The sequence below is a fragment of the Brugia malayi genome (assembly GCF_000002995.4).
Source record: "Brugia malayi strain FR3 genome assembly, contig: Bm_v4_Chr4_scaffold_001, whole genome shotgun sequence".
NCBI lineage: Eukaryota > Metazoa > Nematoda > Chromadorea > Rhabditida > Onchocercidae > Brugia > Brugia malayi.
Window position 1 is genome coordinate 6,008,988 of NW_025062478.1, and position 12,590 is coordinate 6,021,577.

At 33.1% G+C, this 12,590-nt stretch overlaps 2 protein-coding genes across 4 annotated transcripts; both read right to left on the reverse strand.

The window, feature by feature from the left end:
- Positions 1-80: 80 nt before the first annotated feature.
- Positions 81-1,115, reverse strand: Bma-coa-3 (Uncharacterized protein; the record flags this gene model as incomplete). The annotated part of the gene is made up of 3 exons (XM_043081805.1): positions 81-224; positions 578-682; positions 945-1,115. 3 exons carry the CDS (start codon positions 1,113-1,115, stop codon positions 81-83), a joined length of 420 nt encoding a protein of 139 aa, XP_042937739.1.
- An 867-nt stretch (positions 1,116-1,982) lies between these two features.
- Positions 1,983-11,906, reverse strand: Bma-mtk-1 (Uncharacterized protein; the record flags this gene model as incomplete). 3 transcript variants are annotated; one of them, XM_043081807.1, is made up of 28 exons in its annotated part: positions 1,983-2,012; positions 2,231-2,422; positions 2,665-2,918; positions 3,050-3,212; positions 3,290-3,474; positions 3,670-3,787; positions 3,869-4,035; positions 4,161-4,218; positions 4,450-4,665; positions 4,725-4,880; positions 4,985-5,149; positions 5,478-5,604; positions 5,695-5,846; positions 6,149-6,341; positions 6,607-6,747; positions 7,029-7,198; positions 7,333-7,479; positions 7,843-8,031; positions 8,346-8,393; positions 8,465-8,628; positions 8,737-8,863; positions 9,132-9,305; positions 9,479-9,842; positions 9,931-10,013; positions 10,281-10,520; positions 11,124-11,227; positions 11,337-11,434; positions 11,848-11,906. In XM_043081807.1, the coding sequence occupies 28 exons, from the start codon at positions 11,904-11,906 to the stop codon at positions 1,983-1,985; spliced, it is 4,284 nt and encodes a 1,427-aa protein (XP_042937741.1). The 3 variants fall into 3 exon arrangements, with proteins under 3 accessions (XP_042937741.1, XP_042937740.1, XP_042937742.1); XM_043081806.1 differs by lacking the exon at positions 8,346-8,393; XM_043081808.1 differs by lacking the exons at positions 7,843-8,031; positions 8,346-8,393; positions 8,465-8,628; ... (6 more) ...; positions 11,337-11,434; positions 11,848-11,906 and having other exon boundaries at positions 7,333-7,476.
- Positions 11,907-12,590: the final 684 nt, after the last annotated feature.

Genomic DNA, 12,590 nt, shown 5'->3' on the forward strand with positions numbered 1-12,590 from the left:
CATTTACTACAACTAATTAATGATCAAAAATGATATAAAAAGGAATAAATTCTTGCGTACTATATGACACACATTTACGCTCAATCTTCTTTTGTTTTTTCGGCCAATTCTATCGCTAACTCTTCATCAATTTCTTCTAGGAAAGTTTCTTGCTTAAGTCCAGTATAAGTATATGCATACACACCCACTGCCAAACCAAACAGTACGAAAAATGTAGCCAAATTCTGCAAAGCATAGTCAAGAAATGTAAAAAATTAGAAATAACTTACAGAATTTACCTGATCTTTACCTTAATGCGTTTCATTCTTTCTTTCCTTCCACATGAACAACAAGCTTCTATGTGATACGAAAAAAGCTGACATCTGATAATCATTAGTAAGCAGTAAATTATAATGACATTCGAGTACCATCAATTAAAATCAAAGAAGACTCAAATCTCAGCCTTTTAATAAAAAACAGACTTCTAATCTATTTCGCAACATATTCGACTTAAAAGCAGTCAAATGTTCTACAATTCATCAAAATTACAGAAGCACTTCAATTTCAATCAGAAGAAAATGTGCTTTATACTACTTACCTTATAACTTAATCTTTTCATAGCATCTGCTCTTGTTTCACTCATCTTTAAAAATTCCTCCACATGTCTTCTCTCCGCTCTCGGTAAACTCTTGACATCGATTTCCTGGAAAATATCGTTAAATAGAAGAAAAAACCTTATAGTATTGTTAATTTATAATAAGTCTTCTTTCAGCATAGCAATAGCAGCATCCAACCACTTCTATGTAACAAAATAAACAAAAAAAGCTTATTAGACTTTTATGAAATTAAAACGAACCCTAACTCATGTCTTTCTTTCGCCAAAATTTGTTATAACCACAAATTAAGTTTAAATTTAAATTCATCAAGACATATTGCACTATGTGTTTGCGTGAACAAACCAAGACCTCAAGCATCGTTGGGTCTTTCCTTTTCTGCAATTTGTCATCTTTCGGCTTCGATATTTCCGTTGACGTCGTTTCAACAAATAATGGCGAATAAGACCGCCTCAAGTTACACACTCGAAACATACAAATCAATGTGCTTGACGTGGAACATCGCGGAACAGTCCGATACATCTTCAAAAGCAATGCTTCAGGAGCACCTAAAAATCCCACAAATGCCCCTGCAGTACAATACAAATACTACACGACACTAAAACAACTTCACGACTAAGTCACACACTCTGTAAAAGATTGATCATTATCACGACTTACCAGTTACTCATCCCTTCATTCACCTCACCCACTTTATTCATAATCTGACTACTCTGTTAGATTATACAAACATTACCTCTATTTTAAGGCCTTTTGGACTTTATTACCACGTTACCAGTTCTGTGTTACCCACCAATTAGCTTTCAAAACTTTCCATTTTCCTGAATTTTAAATTATTCCAGTTAACCAACCCAGTTCTCTAATAAGTGAAGCAACTTATAAATTTCAAGGACACATCTTGCTCATCCTAGTTAAGCAGTTAAAAAGAGTTTGGTACGGCTTCAAAAGCACTACATTTGAAACTACATTATCACCCACTCGTAATATTTGTTACCACAAACGTCAATATTTTATCGAAAATCCACTTATTGAATTTACCGATCCTCATTGAAGTGACGATGGTGAGCACTATCTAATCATAACAAATGTAAATATAATGAATACAAGAATATAATATCCAAATCTAATATAGAGAGAATGGATATTAATCCATCCAAGATTACGAGATCCAACAAAGTGTAATATGTAATCGTACAATAATCGAGAAATGTACCGTACTGTATGGTCAAATAGCCCTCGTGAATTCAACTCTATAAGTCATTCATAGATTAATTCTTCTCTAAACTAGTTTTTAAAATAATACAAAGTATTTTACAATTCAAGGCATAAAAACGAAAAATTTCTTTTAAAATCACAGCATAAGCATTTTGTATAGTATGACCAGCTCAATCAACTTCGCGAATCACAACTTTCACAAACCTGGAAAAACGCAAATGAAAAAAAAAAAAAAAAAAAAAATGAAATTATGAAATTGGAAGAAAGGACATCAAAAATAATATAAAAGACCATGCAATACAATGTCGAAAACTATTGACATATGAATTTTGTGCAAGCGGACATATCCAGGTCTTGTTGTTTTAATTTTTAAAATTTTTGAAATAATTAAGAAAAAAAAAAAAACACAAATTTATATTGACATTTATATCAGCAAATGGATCTTTGCGAAGTTGCTCAGCCGTAGCTCGTTTACTTGGCTCGACCTGGAAACACAGGTCCAAAAATGAATAACATGTCAAATCTGCTTGCAAGCTTTGCGGTATTGTTGGTCTCATACCACTACCAACACGAAAAACAACTTGCAGTACTTGTTCACATTCATGCCATGGAGGCTGGAATTGAAAATCTTGTACTGCTTGTTATATTCTTATATTCTATTTTAATTTTAAATGAAGTAAAAACGTGCGACATGAATAATTGTCAAAGTGGGCTTAATAAGCTTACATGTACTTTAGAGTATTCTAGAAAAGGACTATATTTCATAGTGAACTGAAAGTGGTAATAACATGTTAGATTCAAGCCTTACTAGTACGGGGGTTTCAATCAAATTATAAATTCTAACAACAGAATTGACCTTGCCCGTACACATTTGTAGAACTACGCATCCAACGCTCCAAATGTCAGCTGCTCTGCCATATCCAACAAGTTCCTCTTTACCGTTCATTTCTGTCCGTCCACCAAGCGTCTGTACTTCTGGTGCCATATAAGCCGGAGTACCAACCCATTCAGCTACTTCACCACAAGCTGTTGTACCATCCTTCAATCTCACTGAACTTCCAAAATCGCCAAGTTTCAAAACGTCCCTCTTTCCGAGGAATATATTTGCAGCTGGAAGAAAATTAAAAAAAAAAAAAAAAAAAAAAAAAAAAAAAAAAAAACTTAGATTTTAAACAATACATCTTATAATTCAAGAGAATATTTCTCATAATAGACAACAAATCCTAACAGAAATATTTTACGCTTTATATCTCGATGAATCATCATTTTCATATGTATATATTCCACTCCTTTTAACAAGAAATGTGTATATCGCCGAACGCATCGCATATCCAGTAAACCCTCACGACATACTTCTTCAAGTGTCCCTTCGGAACAGTATTCCATAAAAATAAGCAATTCTTCCTGCAAGCATTGGCAAGTTTTCCGAAAACTGTCTTCAACAAGAAATCAGAGAAAAACCACCGTGATTTGAAATATACCCGATGAACTTCTACTGCATAATATTTAACCAAATTTGGATGATCCAATAAGCTCAAATTCTCCACTTCATCAACCAAAGCCAGCAATGCCTTATCATTTCGTTCAATACGGATTTGTTTCATAGCCATCAAACAGTTTTCAGTTAAATTCATCACCAAATATACTGTACCAAACTTTCCACATCCTAAGAAACATAGTCTACACGAAATACATGTGGTAAGATTACTAACAATTAATTTAGCAAGTGTTTGTTTCTCCACAAATATCACAAATGATTAGTTCAAATCACAAAGTTAAATATATAGTGAAATTATTATTTTTAAAATATAATCAGATAAGGAAAAAAAATCTATTCAAGATTTCATAAAATTCCTCCTACCAATCTTTTTTTCTAGTCGTTGCCATTCAAATGGTGCTCGCTTTTTCGGATTAAAATATGTTGATAATGTCAACGCTCTTCGACCACCTTCTGTTATTCGACCAATCTTGTTGTCCGCCTTCAAAAATCAGCAGATTTCCATAAAAATTCTTTGATAAGTAATCAAGGGAATTTATGGAAGAAATCATAACACGAACACCTCTAAATGTCTATTACGCTTTTCATCGATGTTACGCAACAGCTTGGAAATTCTTTGAGAACGAGCTGTGGCATCTGTCACAGAATACGGCTTAGATTCCGTACGACCACGGGAACTTGTATTGTCCACTTCACAGTCGAAGAACGTTCCATTCACCAGGACTGAATCTAGAAAACGACGGATTCAATTGTCTTTCAAGAATGAAAATTTCATTACTATAACAAAAAAAAAAAATTAGAACTAAGATCCAATTCACCATTTCATGATTACAAAGCAAAAGTAAGGACAATACCTGGAATACCGCTACCCACAACATGCGCAACGCATGCATCCACAATTTTCACCAAAGTCTGAAAAAAAGTTAGCAGGAAATATGCACAATCTATATTTTTTGTTAATGGCATGGATATTTACAATTCATTTACCACATTATTAATCTAAATATTTATCTTTAACAATCATCAAAAGTCGAATTAACAAAAGATGTGCACTCGGAATTATCCAGCACATAATTGCTCAAATAAATTGAAGAAAAAAAAAAAATCAATGAAGAAAAACTATTATTAATGACCAAGCCTAACCTGAAATTGTTCTTCTGTTAATGCTACAGTTAGTTCAGGACATGCTGCCAATATTAAAAATTGAAATGACTGTATCGCCCATAGTGGAACAGTTCCATCACCTGGATTAACAAATTCTAATGCAAAATGTAACCAATCCTTTGCCCAGCAAACCGTTTGCCAGGCAAAAGAGTGACGATCCTGTTTCGGTAATATTCGATAGAATTCTCGATGGTACTGAAAAAAGGACAACAGTAAAGAGATAAACTTTGAGATAATAATAAAAACACTCTGACCTCAAAAGCAAGATTATACGCTTGTATGAGTGTAGCTCGAACGGACTCTAATTCATTAATATCGAGAGAACTTAATTCTTGTCCATCTAACACATCTCTAACCATTTTACCAGCAAATTCGTCAAATAACATTTGGCATGTTCGATACGCAAGTTCCTGGAAGATTCTAGACATTTTAAATAAAATTATTGCATGATCAGAAAATTAATTAATGGCTGGATCATTTTATTTCCTGCTCCAGAACTAAAATTCAAACTAACTCTGAGTTGTTTTGTGCTCTCAATGACGATATCATGACAAGATGCTTGCTCTTCCAGTACTTCAAACATGAAACCATTTCCTGCTGTCATATTTCGAATAAATAATTCTCTCATTTTTAGTAATGAGGGAGCACTGATTGCTAACAGACATGCATCGTTCGATAACTGGAAAAATTCTTCTGAGTCTTGTGATTAAAAAAAAAATTTTCTAAATTAGAATAAATAGCTGCAAGAAAAAAGAACGAAATGTTTAAATTCATGACTGTCGCACTGCTCGAACTTCATCTATGGATTAGTCACACTTGGTAATAGTGAATCATCTCATCAAGGTTTATGGAACACCATCGGAAAAATATAATACTCAACGGAAGTTGGCAGGCAAATCGAAATTTAAGAGATCACGAAAATCTAAGTAAATTATTGCATTAAGTGAAGTAATTTATTCTTCAGCCTTGTAAAACTAATAGCAAAGGTCTGTAAAATTAATTGTAACCTGAAAATAGCGCAAGGAAAGTTCAGTATCCGCATCAAGATCGATCGTCAAACGTGTCCCACTCCACATTTCTTGAGAAAAATCAACAAAACATGTTCGAAGTGAAATAATCAACAAGTAACCGCTGCTGAAAGGAGCGATCTAATAAAAATCCAGACTTCAAAATAACCTGAAATCTCTGGTATATTTCAAAAGCAGTATGAATAAGTAGACTTACCAATCAACAACATCTTTTGGTAATTCAGCACGATGACGAGAACATGTAATGTTGAGCAATATCCGAAGGAAATCGATATTTTCTGATGCGTTTTGATCACAAAACATCACGTAGTTACTGTTTATATTTGTTAAATCATTAGAAATAACGACCTGAATCAAAATATTCAACAACAAATACCTGGAGAGTATTGCACCAAAATATCTAGATTAGAAAACAACTAAAAAAGGATCTGAAGAATTTTAGCTTTTTATGCAATATATCAAACAATTATCCAATACTTGAAAATATATGTCAAGGAAAAATGCGCACGATACTGGAATTCAAAAGCAGAAATAAATAACGTATTATTATATATATAGTCATCAATATTATATTATTATATATATAGTCATTTCGATTAATGCAGCTGTGGTAGATTGTTTAGAGAAATAAGGAATGGAAGGCAACTGACTTGTGAATGATGTGAAATAAGTAACTGAGACAGGCAGCTATGCATGTCAGCAGACTTTAAGTTATAGAGGGCACATATTTCAATATCCCTCAGAAGCATCCCAGTGAATGCAAGCGACCGCAAGGAACGATCCTTCATTTGACAAACCAGTGATTTAAAATGCCTACACGTAATGAATATTTGTGATGCATTCCTGAAAAAGCGTTTTCATTCAAGACTAATCACTGTATTTTCATTTACTTAAACGCGCTTTTTATATAAATCATCTCTTGTAACATTATTCCTTTTTACAATAATTCTAACACCAGCTGAATAATATCTTAACAAAACACGACCATTACACTGGTGATTTTCATCAATCAACATGTTTTCAAACATGCAATTCATTTAAGTATTCATTTATTTAAAACTGCTTGGACAAAATACCGAAAGTAATGATTAAGAACAACAATTCTGACCGTCGCAGCGACAAATCGTCATATTCTTGCAAACCATCAGTACAAGCATTCTCAAAATTACTTCTGCATTCATCCATCAGATCTTCTTTTTCTGGCAAATAGTCATTGACCATTTTGCGCATTAAATCACCCGCAATTATACTATAAAGATAACATGAGAAATTTTTAAGAAAAAGCAAAACTGTAGTAAATATTCATCAGAAAAACTTGATAAACTTACAGCTTAAGATTGATTATTCATGACAACATAGTGAATCAAACATCGATATTTTGAAAGAAATGAAATCAGGAAAAATGCTTATTTATGCCTATCTAGACGATGTAACCAATAACTACAGCAAAAACCTACATTAGAATTGCTAAAAAAGAAAGCACAATAAAAACAAAATCTTTTACAAAAGAAAGAACAAGAATTTACAAACCAAAATCGATGCACTGTTTCACTTTCACCAGAAATTACGTTTACAGCAAAACGTCTCGCCACCGACCACTGTGACGTCAGATTCTGAATAACTCGTTCAGTCCATTCGACGCTCATTCCCTCAGTAGTGACTTCTCCATGTACCCAGTCACGAATGCATGTAAGGTAGCTCTACAAAAATTATGCTACAAAATATATACACCTAAAAAAATTAAACCTAATGATTGAAAAATATTAAAATTTCATTCATCAAATTGATAAATTCAAACATTTTTGCCATTTTTTTAAAAAATTTGAAAGCATACCTTAAAAACCTCGGCCAATTCATCCTCAAACGGTACCAGGAAACCAAACAGCACTTTGTTATCAACACCAGCCAACTGTACCAATGATACAAATCGATGCTTCACAGCAATTGCAGCCTCAATACAATCGTGGCAGTCCTCCATTACCTAGAAACTATCCTACTGCTAGAGACTATGTATATATCGAGCTTAAATAGGTGCTACTGCAAAACGATAGGTAGTAGCTATCAGTAAAGATCTATTCAGGAAAAGAGATCGCCCTATGAGTGATATATCCGTAATAATTAACAGTAATAAGTAATAATAATATATTTTTTAATATATTGTCTTCTTGAAAAATTGGGAAACCGGACTGTTATTAATTTAATCCATGGAAAGAACATCTATGAAGTCTATAATAAGTTAAATATAAGGTTTAAATAAGCACAAAGCATCTGGATCTGCTGTATAGATGACCAAATACCATTCTTCCAGTAAAAACAACTTTAGTTGCATATTAACTGATGGTACCGTTTGTAGAGTTAACAAGTCAGATGGAAGTTGTGCAGATCTACGCATTTTTAACCACTCGTGAACTAGATCAAGCGGTACTCGCACTAAAAACAAGAACAGATCCTGGAATGATGGCAATTTCATCATTAAAAATTCTTGATGACTTGTCAAACTCTGTGGTAAATCTCGTTTCTGCTTCTGCGATACCTAAAAAGAATCAATCAATGAATCAAGAATCAATGAAAAAAAAAAAATTATACCAGATCTTGATCTACAGATTTACACACACTACAATCACTTCGATCTCTAATAAAGTCATGCCATAAGATAACATAATACATATCAATCTAACGGTAAAGCAATGTTTTAAAATTGAGCAAGAATTCTTTTCCAGAGATATTACAGACGAAGTCTGGAAAATTTCTATGCTTGAAACAATTAAAGGTTTAAGAAAATATGTCTAAGTAATATTTGTTATTAAATATTCATCATTTCCTAATCATTGCAATCTAAAAACATACATCATCAAATTTTAAACAATCATTGACGTAATACTGAGGAACTGACACCTGCAAAATTACAAAATTAAAGAGTTTTATTCACAAATAAAATCATGCAAAACATAAAGCAAATAGTATACCATAGTATAATGCATCAACCGCTGCCTGTTCCCACTTTCCACTACTTCTGCATAAGTAATTGGTGATTTCTCCAACATTGCAATAGTCTTTTTTATGGTTGTAAAGCAAACGCTATCCAAGCGCTGCAATATCTTTCGCATACCTTTACGTCGTAAACTACGTGCTACAAACATATAGAAATTAGGAAATTGGTAATAATAAGAAATATGCTTTCATTTATGATTTTTTTATAAAAATTTAATTTATGGTGTAAAAATCTCTTTCAACTTACAGACGAAAGCGGTATAAATATTGTACGGTTGTTCACGTAATACAGGAAAGTCTACTGATGTAATCACATTTGAATGAGGTTTTAATAATAGATTTTGTGGACTTGAAGCGTCATCCGGTTCATTTAACTTAAATGATATTAAAATTTGAAATGAACAAATTTTGTGTTGTATACTAGGTAAAAATAAGATTTTCGAAATGTTAAAATTTAAATTAGTTTTTTAACAAATTTTTCAAAAAAGATGAGACAATTCGGAAATTTTTGTTGGCTTATTTCAACAAAATAGTGTGCAGTGATGCATCACATCCACCAATTATGCAGTAATCATGAATATATATATCAAAGTTTTTCAATATGTGACAAAAATAACTTTACTTCATAAAAGAAAAACAGACATTTTGTGGTGATGAGGGGAATTCATTTGCATCAATAGGACTATCTAATGATGGCCACGAAAGTCCTGCAATCAAGTAATCGTTGATAGCGCTATCTTTTGGTGCAACATTCGGAGAAAGTGAAATACGACCATTGGAATTACGATCTTTGTACATACCCAGGATCACACCAACCTATAATTACTTATCTCATAAATTTAGAAGAATTAATTACTGCTTTTATCATTATCAGATATCACAAACGAATGGTTTAAGGTTAACATCAAAACCTTTATGTGCAGCTCTGTCCGCTACGCATTACCCATTGCGCCCTTCGCTTCCTAATCACTCATCACTTGGAAACAAACCTCTCTTATCCTGGCATACAAATCAATCGTGATATTATACCAGGCGTAAAGAATTTGAATTCGAGTTTTGACCAATTCATCCATATTTGTTGATCGCTCCATGCTATGCATATTAGGATATAGTGCCACAAAATTTTCATAACGTTCCAACATATCCTTGACTGTATTCAATTCCTCCTTAAGTGATCTTTGACTTTGACTTAAGATCTCTGTAGACGGTGATAAACATGTCACCTCATTTCTATCGTTCAAATGGAAATTTCGAATTTCTTCCAAGACCACTTTTTGTTTTTCACGTTCAGCTATCAGATACTTATCATGTTCACGAGTTGATTTAATTTGATCACTTGGTGATTTCATTTGCCTAAAAGCAAAGGTTGATGACATAGTTCATTAAAAAGGCACAACTTAAAAAACTTTGTCACTTGTATCCAAAACGAATAAACTTTAACCTCCCGGCAACTACCACTTGCAACTGTAACCATAACACATCACTCCACTTGAAGCGTTCGTTTCTGCGATTAATCAGAAGTACCTCAAAACAAATTTATAGCCATGAATTAATTTTCCCAACTCTCAAGATTTCAAGACACTCTACATTAATAATTCAAATCAATTTAATATAAATTGTGCTTAAAAGTCTATTACCGACTTTAATCGAAATCAATTTTAAAGATTTAATAATTCTTTAAATTCTCAGTGCGCATTAAAGAAAATATATATTGCCGTAAAATAAACGTTAGAAAAAGGTTAATCAGTTTATCTAAGCATTTAATGAGTATAAATACAGATAAAAAAGCACCTGTTGCGACAATTTTCGCACACTTCCGAGTGCTGTCTTCTCACACAACCGATTTAATTTGGCCATAACACTGACGCGGAGTAAGCGGTACAAACTGCAATGATACTGATCTCGGTCACTAGCTGATCTGCCTAATTCACAACGCATCATAGCAGTGGATATGGATGCTGACGGCTGCATTACAGTGTCAGCCAATGGTTGATTTGGCTCCGGTAACAGGCATCGATAAACTTCATCATACTACAAAACAATTTCTTTCAGTACAACGATCAAGATTTATGACAGCATGCCATATTAATTTTTAAAAAGGCAGTATCAGTACGGTCGTAATTTTTAAAGCCTTGAAGGTAGTCGAACATATACCAATTTCATATAATATACTGCTTTCCGATATTCATATTTCTCAGCATAATTTATTAATTTTAGTCTCTAAAATCAACATTCACTTTTGGATTAACAAGAGCAGGGAAAAAATTATTTTTTTTTTCTAAATTATGACATTTTAATATCCATTTACGAATTCAGGAATAATTATGGAAGTAAATTATTTCCTCATGGTAATCGGATGGCAATAGAGCAAAACAATAATTATGATAAAATGTGCTTCTTAAATCTTGAATAAAGACTACAACAACAGCGCACGCTGGTCAGAGCTGACAATTCAACTAGATAATGAAAATGAATGGAATGTTGATACACTATTTCTCAAGAAGTCAATGTAGCTGAAATCCTAGAAATAACTTAAATCCCTAATTATTATTCTTAAAAAGCGGAATAACAAATAATAAACTAAAACAAATCATTTGATCAATGATGGTATTACAATGGAAGTTGAATGCTTACCACAGTATAGTTTTCATGGCGTGGAAATCGTTCCACTTGTCCACGAACTGATGAATTTCGCATTCTCACACGATCTTGAATGTTCTCATTATAATACTTTCCACCTGAAAAGAGTACAGCTTTCATTAAAATCAAAGATTTGCAACAAGAAATAAAACTAAAATTAAGCAGTGCTCAGGCTTGTGCGATATAAACTACATTGTTAAAACGAACAATTTTTCGCCTTATTTAAACTGTAACGTCCACCGTATCCCTTTGCATTTATTGGCCGTTCATGTTTTGATGACTGATTCTCATAGTTTGCTTCAGGCCTGGAAAATGAAAACCAAAAGCGTTTTCAGGGCTGAATCGTTAAGATTATAGAACTACAGAATTCGTCAGTCTACTTAACCGGAATATCCTGAAACGAGATGGATATTGTTAAAATCAGCTAAATTTGATTTGATAACATCTGAACATATGGATAACAAACATGTGAACAACAGGGTTTTCAGAAGTTTCTCGGACACTCGTTAGTTAAAAAATAAGCTCGATGAAGTGACATAATTCTTACAAGAACATTTTTAACTGCAAGAAACCTATAATCCATTTATAACTTCATTAGGACCTTCTAAACTACATTAAGCATATCGACTGCGAAAATGACGAAGGGTACACAACAGTGTTACTGAAAGAAGAAAAAAAAAAACTGAAAGATAAAAGAAAAATGAAAAAATAGTGTTACCTGCATTCTTTAACGAATACAGTAGCATTAAACTGCGGCAAACTGCTACTTCGTTTCATATGGCTATCACATAATTCATTTCATATGGCTGTCACATAAGCATTTGAATCCCCATCTTGTATTTTCGGAAAAATTTTTCAATTTACAAATTATCTTTAACGAATACAGCAGCATTAAACCAATTTACGGGTATAAACATGACGAAGAAAAAGACAAACTGAAATTACTTTCATCTCGACATACGCCCGTTTTGATTAAACAACAGATGAAGTGTATTTCAGATTGAATCACCCACCATGTTTATCCATTTAACATAGTTGTTTCTGGTTGGAACCAACTATTTTTAACGTTTCAAAGATACCGCATAGAAAATGCCACGAACACAAAATTCTTAAAATGAAAACATCTTGTGAGTAGCTACGAGAACTGCTATATCACGTGGTCCTTAGTGAGAAACATAAACAGGAAACACGTGTTATGACATGTGTTTATCGAGATATCTCAGTATACAAGAGACCGAACAAAGGTGAAAAAGTAAAACACGTAGACACCTCTGAGACAAAGGTGTGGGAAAATTAGAGCAAGAAAGGCGGCTATACATATATGCTTGGAAAAGAGTATGGATTTGGTAGAGGGAAGGAGAAGAAAACATCTAGGAAATAACCTACAAATGCCTTGTCTATTGAATTACGGTAAAAATGTTCTAATGGGGACTGCAGTTGACCCTCGAGGATAGGAATACG